This window comes from Amblyomma americanum, chromosome 3 (assembly GCF_052857255.1).
Source record: "Amblyomma americanum isolate KBUSLIRL-KWMA chromosome 3, ASM5285725v1, whole genome shotgun sequence".
Lineage (NCBI taxonomy): Eukaryota > Metazoa > Arthropoda > Arachnida > Ixodida > Ixodidae > Amblyomma > Amblyomma americanum.
In genome coordinates this window covers 218,474,280-218,482,833 of record NC_135499.1, presented here as the reverse complement: position 1 = coordinate 218,482,833, position 8,554 = coordinate 218,474,280, and the positions used below count along the sequence as shown (strand labels likewise).

The 8,554-nt window shown below is 48.7% G+C and overlaps 1 protein-coding gene across 1 annotated transcript in view; it reads right to left on the bottom strand.

The window, feature by feature from the left end:
- Positions 1-7,576: 7,576 nt before the first annotated feature.
- The window catches only part of LOC144126099 (uncharacterized), a 66,732-nt gene continuing 65,754 nt past the window's right edge, over positions 7,577-8,554 (bottom strand). Inside the window, exon 5 of the mRNA XM_077660027.1 lies at positions 7,577-8,075. Coding sequence (XP_077516153.1) covers positions 7,901-8,075 — 175 coding nt within the window. The 3' untranslated portion in view covers positions 7,577-7,900. The remainder of the gene's footprint in view (positions 8,076-8,554) is intronic.

The window sequence follows — 8,554 nt, the reverse complement described above, 5'->3', positions numbered from 1 at the left end:
TGGGGCACATTGTTGTTCGCTTCTGTTTTAGTGTGCGATTTTTGTTTGTATGTTTCTAATCATTCTCTTTTTTTTCTTTTCTCGTATGGGATCAGTTAGGCTGGCGGCCTGCGTTACAGACGACCAGGTACTACACGTTATCTTTCGTTTAACTATGTTGCAGAGACCCATCGTTCACCTTAAACGGCTTCCCAGAATGCTCGCGCGGTGCTCGTAGGCAAAAAACGTCGAGGATGCTGGCGTACCATTGATTGGTTCAATTTTGAAGGAAAAGAAGTGATTGACATAAAGCAGCTTGTCTCAGACTGGTTGAAGAAATGGTACCCAGAATTTTGTTTAGGCGTATGAGTACTTAGGCGGTTTTTTTTTTCCCCAAGGGGGGGGGGCTCGGAAAAAGATTTCGCTGCGAAGAAATTTGACCGGAGAGCCGTGGTGCTCTTGACAGAGAGAGCGGCCGGTTCACGCCGCCCACTCTAGGCCAGTTGTTTTGACCAGTGTGATTTCAATAGTTAGCGCAGTGTTCGAAGACGTAACCTAGCCCTTTCTTTCAAAATACCGCGGGTTCACCGAGTCATCGGAGAATTCCCAGGATTTCGAAACCATTACCATCGCCACCTGGAGGGAAGTGGCGGAAACGGGGGAGGGTCTTGATCTCCCGGGAACATCAACATCATCATCCTTAATTATTAGCTGCAGGTATTCCTATTTTTCCCACAATAATTGTCTTCGGTAGCTGGGTAATGTACAATATTTAATCAATATTCTGGCAACATTTAATTTCGTAGCGGTATATCAGATTTCCCCGGGCTCATAAGAATACACTGTTAGCATCATCACCATCGCCATCATCTCGAGAGTCAAAGGCATGTGTCGTTGAATGATCTTTGCAGTATGTCACACATGAGAACTGGCGCATTTACCTGCTGGACAATCCGAATGTCATTAAAGTGAACCAGGTTGTGGGTACTGTTCGTAAGACGTCATGCGCGGATGTGTAGTAATGTGGGATCCATATTGATCTTGAAATTGGAGTGGAAGGGGGAGGATGGCGGCCTGGTACGACGAGAAATTACATCGTTGTCACGTGAGTAGGTGTGATGTCATATTAGAGCGTCGTCACGTGACTAGGTTTGATGGCACATTACATCGCAGTCACGTGACCTGGTATGATGCCACACACATGATGTCGTCACTAACTACACTAATTAGTCTTAGCGGTACCTAATTATATTGATTAGCATTAATTAATTTTGACGTCATCGTCGTCGCGTGACTCGTCGGCTCGTGACGTCGCATGGCGCCTTTTCTTGGGGACACTTTTTTCCGGATATGACGTTAAAAAGTGAGCCATTTAATGCTTTCGCATTAAGAAAAGAAGCCGCTCGCTTCTACACAGACATAAATACAACGTGCCTCTGTTGGCGTACTAGAGTCGCAGCTTGTTAAGTGTTTTCGAAGGCAACATACAGAGGACTGAAAAGAGCCTTCTCGCTATGCCGTATAGCGCTAGAAAATCGAAATATACTGATATGTGTCTGCATAACCGTCCCATTGCAAAGTACATCGACGAGTATCGTGAACCCCGCCCCCCCCCCCCTCCTCCCAATTTCTGGTAGATGGTGTAGAAGGGATGTGTTTGTCAATTGCCGGCTCGTGCGTGAATGAACGAGAGGCTTCCAATACAAACAAGTATACACGAAGTAGGCTGCCAAATATTGACACATATAAAGTACTCATCGACGTACTGGTGATAACCGCGTATGGGACACCCCTGCCCGCAGGCCATATACTCTCTGAGGGGTCATCCCATATTATAAGCTTCTCCTATTGCGTGCACATCAATAGCGTCTGTACGCACCTTATTAAATAATACCATCATCATTTTGGCTTTCCTGTCTCACAGGATTCTCAGAATTATTTTTAACTGAAAAACTTCTTAATCGATTTTTGTTTTTGTTTTCCGTTTTGTTTTCTGAGGCCCAGCAGCCGACCCAACCTCACAATTTGAGGTTGAGGTGAGGTCAGCAATGGCCTCAGGAAAAGTGAGGTGAGGGCGTCTAAGGAGACCTCAACCTCAACTTATGAGGTTGAGTGAGGTCGGCAAATTCTTTTTGAGGTTGAGGTGAGGTCCACATTTTTGAAGTCAAAAACCCACCTCTGTTATAAACACCCAGTTTCGTGCACACTCATTAGTGCTTCAATTTTAACTCAAGACTCATTTTTGTAGACGTCTTGTGCATTTCGAAAACGATGCGGAGCTGGACCAGTTGGCAAAATTGTTTCGTTGTAGACAGAAGTGCAGGGGACAACAAACACAGACAGGTGCCCTGTCCTGTCGAATGCCTCCGTGTGTTATTCTCCATTATGCACTTCTGCCCCCAGTGGCTTCTTCGGGGCAGGCCCAAGAGAAAGAGCTTGTTCCTTAGCGGCGCGTGCCCGCCAAACCCCGGTGCATTCTTTCTGTTTTTCTCGAGAGAGCGACGACTGCCGTCGGCCTTTTTCCTCCGGCGCTTTTGTTGTCGTCTGCTCCCGCAAAAGAAAGGTTCGTTATCATCTGCTGTGCAGCGGCGTCCGCGTGCCTTGTCGCGGTGGGCCCTCCCGCCTCTTCCCTCGGCCGGACGCGAAGCGTCAGGAAGCTCTCGGCTTTCGCCACTCTCTGCGGCGACGACGCAGGCGGCAACGTGATCGCGTCATGCAAAACCACGCGGGCCTCCCCGGTGGAGTTGCGCAAGCTCCCGAAACTTCATACCGACGACGATGTCCGCAGCCGACGATAAGGCTTCGACGGCCCCACCCGTCTGCGGAGTCAGTGATCGAACACACCGGGGGAACGGAAATCACGGGGGTGTGGCGTCACTCGAGGCACTGCCAGCTTATGGTGAGGATAGGGATGGCTCTCTGACTAAACCCTTCGTAGCTGGCGGGCGCTAACTTACGGAAATGCATTGTTCCTTAAACATTTTTCATAGGATCGTGGAAGTCTTTTTTTTTTTTTTACAGGAGTTAAGCCATGTTGCAATAATATGCAGCCAAGCAGTCAGGCGACGGCACCGGATGTATCGTGGTCCTCCTTTTATTGGGTCTTCGCCTTGAGTGCAGAGATACGGTTTGAAATATTACGAATAGAAAAGAATGCGCCTACACCGCAAAGGCTGTTATTGAGGCAATTCTTAGACGCTGCTAACTGGTACGTGGACGAAGCAGCTAAAAATGCGAGGCAAACTCATAACAAAGAAATGGGGGGACACTCAAGCTCCGGCAATAAGGGCGTGACGCGACAGCGGTTCCTCTAGCTCATGCAGACATGGACACTCTTTCAAATCAGAATCATTATGTGAAAGACCACACGACACACACACACAAAGCCCTGCGTTAACCAAGCCGCACGAGCGTGCCTGTGTGGCGTAGTGGTAGAGTGTCTGGCTCGCAACCCGAGGGTCAGGGGTTTCCGATGCGCCGCTGGTGTGTTTGGCGCCATCTAGGAGAGCTTTTTGCAACAGCGACCTTTTCGACCAGTCCGGATTTTTCCGTCACGCCGACGGCAACGCCGACATCGGCTTTTCTGCGACACGGGGCCTTTACGCTTTCGCGTAAAATTACAGGACGATCAGATCGTCCACAAGAACGAACATGTTAGTGTCATTTACGCAATGAGCTTGGATCACGTTAGTGTGAATATATCAACTGCGCCTTTTCGAGAGATACTTCAGCCTTATCCTATTCACGACGTTCTACCAACGTTAGGGCATAGGCGCGAGCGGTTGAGGAGCTCGATAACATTTGCGAATTTTCATGCCTTCCTATTGACCCAGGCGCCAAGAAAAGAACGCTACAACTGGACAAAGAGCCGTGCGCACTGCAGCCAAGGCCCGCGACGATCGCGTTTCAGCAGCGACGTGATCGTGCGAGACAGAACGTCTGAAGTTCGTGTTCCGCCCGCACCTGTACTGTGCGTGGCTGGGATCGCGTTCCACGCAGCCGGAAGGCGCGCCGTGCTTGCAGCGGCGAGGAGCGTTGGACGCGTATGCTGCGAACAGTCGCTTGCCGGCTTGTGCAATCGGGGAAAATGTGTTTCTTCACGTTCGCTGAGCTGAAAGCGGAAGTCTCAGATTTGAGGCAGATGCGCATAAACTGTATAGCGCCGTCGCGTCAGCAGATGCCTCGGCTTGGTATCTTCCTTTTTTTATTATTGCACAGTTCGCTTTATGACTCTAGTTGCTCCGCTTGCTCCTCATGTGAGTTGGTTGGTATACAAGAAGAGGACAACAAGCACTCGGTGACTGTTCTAACGCTGCCGTTACAGGCCCCTTTTTTAATGCCTAAGCAGTAACAGTGTTTTAAAACGCCCCAAAGAGGAAACTTGGTTACAAATTATAGATGGGCGCAAAGTAGCACGGCTGTTTTCGTCTTTATCTCTGCAACGCGTGCCAGTTGAGTAAATAAAGTCAGACTCTGCGATATTAGTGATAATAATAATAATAATAATTGGTTTTTGGGGAAAGGAAATGGCGCAGTATCTGTCTCATATATCTTTGGACACCTGAACCGCGCCGTAAGGGAAGGGATAAGAGAGGGAGTGAAAGAAGAAAGGAAGAATTAGGTGCCGTAGTGGAGGGCTCCGGGATAATTTCGACCACCTGGGGATCTTTAACGTGCACTGACATCGCACAGCACACGGGCGCCTTAGTGTTTTTCCTCCATAAAAACGCAGCCGCCGCGGTCGGGTTCGAACCCGGGAACTCCGGATCAGTAGTCGAGCGCCCTAACCACTGAGCCACCGCGGCGGGGCGATATTAGTGCAAGAGCACTATTAGTGCAAGAGCACTAATCCGGTGGTTCTGACCCGAGCAAAATCGTGTAGCGTTTGTTTGTGTGTCTGTCCGAGAGAAACCTGGATCGCACAAATTCCACCGGTGGCAGCACCTTCCATCGCAGGGCAGTGGCGCACCACTTAACCGTTGCACCACTGCGCCAGGAGTGGTACGAGGGCTCTCAAGGATCTATGAATGTTGAGTAGAGAAAGACCAATTATGCATATATGGATACGCCGTGTTTTCCACTGTATACGAATGTTGCAAACTTTCTGTCTCATTTTTGTTGCCTGGTCAAGCAATGCGCATTTCGAAGACGATATCATGACTGAGGCCAAACACAGGTTTTGAAGCCGGAGTAAAATCAGTCGTTTTAATGAGTAAGCATTTAGTTATCATTCTTTTAATAATCCTGTGCATCGATTACATCTTTCCTCATTTACAACTGAAATGTTTTTATTTTTTTGCCTACACTGTAATTCGCTTGTAACATAGCCTGTCCTTATTCAAGGGGTAGACGGAACTTTAGTGAAGCTGTGAAGGAACGGACTTTTCTCTACCGCCCCCTTCTTCAAACAACATTGTACTTTTGCTGGAATATATATCCTCTTTTTTTTTTGCTTCTAGTGATACTTAGCTAGAAGTGAAGCAGGCACAGAGTCAAAGTTTTTTCACTTATCGTAGTGTCGGCCGCCGCGGTGGCTCAGTGGTTGGCACTCGGGCTGCTGACCAGAAAGATGCGGGTTCGATCCCGGCCGCGGCGGCCGAATTTCCATGAAGGCGAAATTCTAGGGGTCCGTGTACTGTGCGATGTAAGTGCCCGCTGAAGAACCCCACGTGGTAGAAATTTTCGGAGCCCTTCACTACAGCGTTCCTCATAGCCTGAGTCGTTTTAGGACTTAAAACCCACATAAACCAATAGCCAACCTTATCGTAGTGCCGCGGACTTTGATTAAGCTAGGGCGAGAAGATGATGAGATTGTTCGGAAGATTTCATCGAATTAAATCGCGCTTTTCCCAACGCTTTAGGAGCGTATATCTGATTACGGCAAGCATTGCCTTCTTCTTGTTCAAAACACATGCCCATTCCACTGTCCTGTGTCCATGTTGTTGCGTCACCTTTAATTTCGTCGTTTGAGCAGCAAATTTTTCTTTACCTGCACAGGCGCATGTTTTACGCTTCTGATATCGACTTCTGCCAGAAAAATGGACGCATGGATGATGATAATGAAGTTTTATTGCCTTTGCCTGAGTTCAGCGATGGCCATATTTGCTCGAACACCTGACTGTACAGTTTATCATTACATCCGTTTCCCCCGCCCCCCTCTTTCCTCGTTTCAGAATCGCTACCTGATATGGGGCAAGCGCAGGCTTCAACGAATTATCTTTGCAAGAGGTAATTTAGATGACGTCGAGGAAAATCACGGAGTCACTGCCGGCCGTGCGTGACAGGCGTCGACGGCTCCCGTTCTTGATTAGGTCTTCTAAATACCTGTGCCTGTTTCCCTTTATGGTCACACCTGTTTCATCTCGCAATCGGACAGCCGCCCATATCGCAGGGCCCAGTTCCTCGGCGGTCGTCTCTCCAGTTTCTTATCTGGGGTGAAATACTCGAAGTTGGAGAGCGCCCACTTGATACTTATCGTTGATACCATCCTCTTAGTCGTTCTCCCGATCGAAGATGACCCGAGGACGGCACGTTTCTATCAAACGTCGCATATCAGCTGGCTTTGTGTGAAACGGTGCCGCTCAATTTCGTCCTGCTCCTTGTGCCTCAACCATAAAATGAGAAGCGACAATAGACGCCTCGCTTCTGCAGGCTTGGTCCTGTACGTGCCAGCTGGCACGCCGCAGTAAAGTTTTTTTTGTTTTTTTCAGGTGCGGCTTTGGTTACATCACGAAACAAAATGTTGCCACTATCTGCCCTTTATATATAAAAAAAGTATACGACGTCAACTTCACGCGCATGATGGGCGTGGCGCCCAGGATAGGCGTTGCATTTATAGGCCGACACACGAGTTTTTTGGTGTGTCCACGTTACTACTGCGTATTCCGTTCATGCTCGTACAGTTATGTCACCTACACTCGAAATGTTGTAATCACAACGTTTTCAAACAGCCTAGCCGTGCGCAGTGCACACCCGGCGCGTTACATTATTAGCTTACTAGCATGACTGGCATGAATAGCACAATGTACGCCACTCAGAATGAATAGGAAGCGTTGCCCCGTTCATCTGCTATCCCTTGTCTTTTCTGTCACGCTGCATGCTATCCCAATTAGCTTTACTCACAGTTATCGGTGTTATTACTAATAACACTGAAAATTCATGACCTTGCAATAGCTTACAATGGAACTGCCGATTATAAAAATCACTGCTTGCTGTAGAACAGAATCGATTAGAATAAAGGAGCCCATTATGATAGCTACAGTACAGAGTCCGTGGTAAGGACCCTATATGTATCTCCTCTCTCATCATTTATTTCCTTCAGCCACCGAGGATTCACCATTGTGAGACGGTTTTTACTGAGTCAGTAGGGACAGCGGAACTCCTCTGCGAGCAAACGTCATCCTCATCCCACATGACTTACCGTGCCTAACATGCATTTTCGAAAATTCCAAAGCGACGACTTGCAGGCGAGCGCTTGAGAGCGGGAAAGGGCATGGCGGACATTCCTCACCTACTTTCCAGGAACGATCGCTGCTGGCGCTCTTTGGCGGTACAGAAATAGAGCCCCAAAACAGAGAGACAAAGATGACGAGGAGTTCATAGCGCAAAGTTGTTATTAAGGCATCTTTAATTACAGGGCTAATGTACACAATCCGGGCGGACAGCTCACGTAGTCTCGTACTCTCTCGTGTGAGCCCTCCCGGCACCAGCGGCATACCTGGGCTCTATCAAACCAGCGTATACAGTCAAAGCGCGCTCTCGGGGTCCCGTTTCGGGTGCCCGCGTTGTATTTCTCGGTTGGAGGTTGCCCACTTGGCAAACTGCCGCCGGTGCAGGAGAGCGGGGGTGTGAGTGGCGTTTAGGAGAAGAGAGAAGGGGCTGGCGTCAGGTACGTGACGTCATATATTCGTAGTCAGTGACGTCACTTGGCTTGGGCCAGGGCGCACTTGGTGCACCGGCTGTGCCGCTGCTGCTGCCTGGCGGTGAGTTTGAGTAGCTGCGGCTGGGGCTGAGCGCTGGCCGCGTCGCTGGATGCAGGGGTAGGAGAAGAGGCGGGCTTTTTGTCTTTGCCGTTGAGAACCGCACTCGACTTGCACCTGCAAGAGTGAACTCAATGCAGACCACGTGACGGAATTCATTCATCTGACAGCTACTGCTAATAGTTAGCTTAATTATAAGTGAGGGGCTAGAAAAATACCCTCGACTATATGACAGAAGCATCATCCAGAAAAACAAGTTCGTTGTAACCGGAGTACGCTTTATGCGAAAAAAAGAGGAAGGCACAGCTGCAAAAGACCGCTTTTGCGATGCAATTTACGAATTTTTTTATTTGTTCGAATAGAACGGTTTTAAATAAACCGGGAGGAACTTTGCAACTGTGTACTAGAAATGCGACGCAGACATACGGCAGAACAGCTATATTGCTGCTCAAGAATCCTTTGATTGTCTCGATGTGCTGAATGGGTTCGTGCGAGGTTTATTTAAAGACTGTAGGCACCAAATTCTTGCCTGCGTGCTTTCTTCTTTGAAACGATGCGTTAGAGATTGGTATACATGGTGCACCCAGTGGAATTCG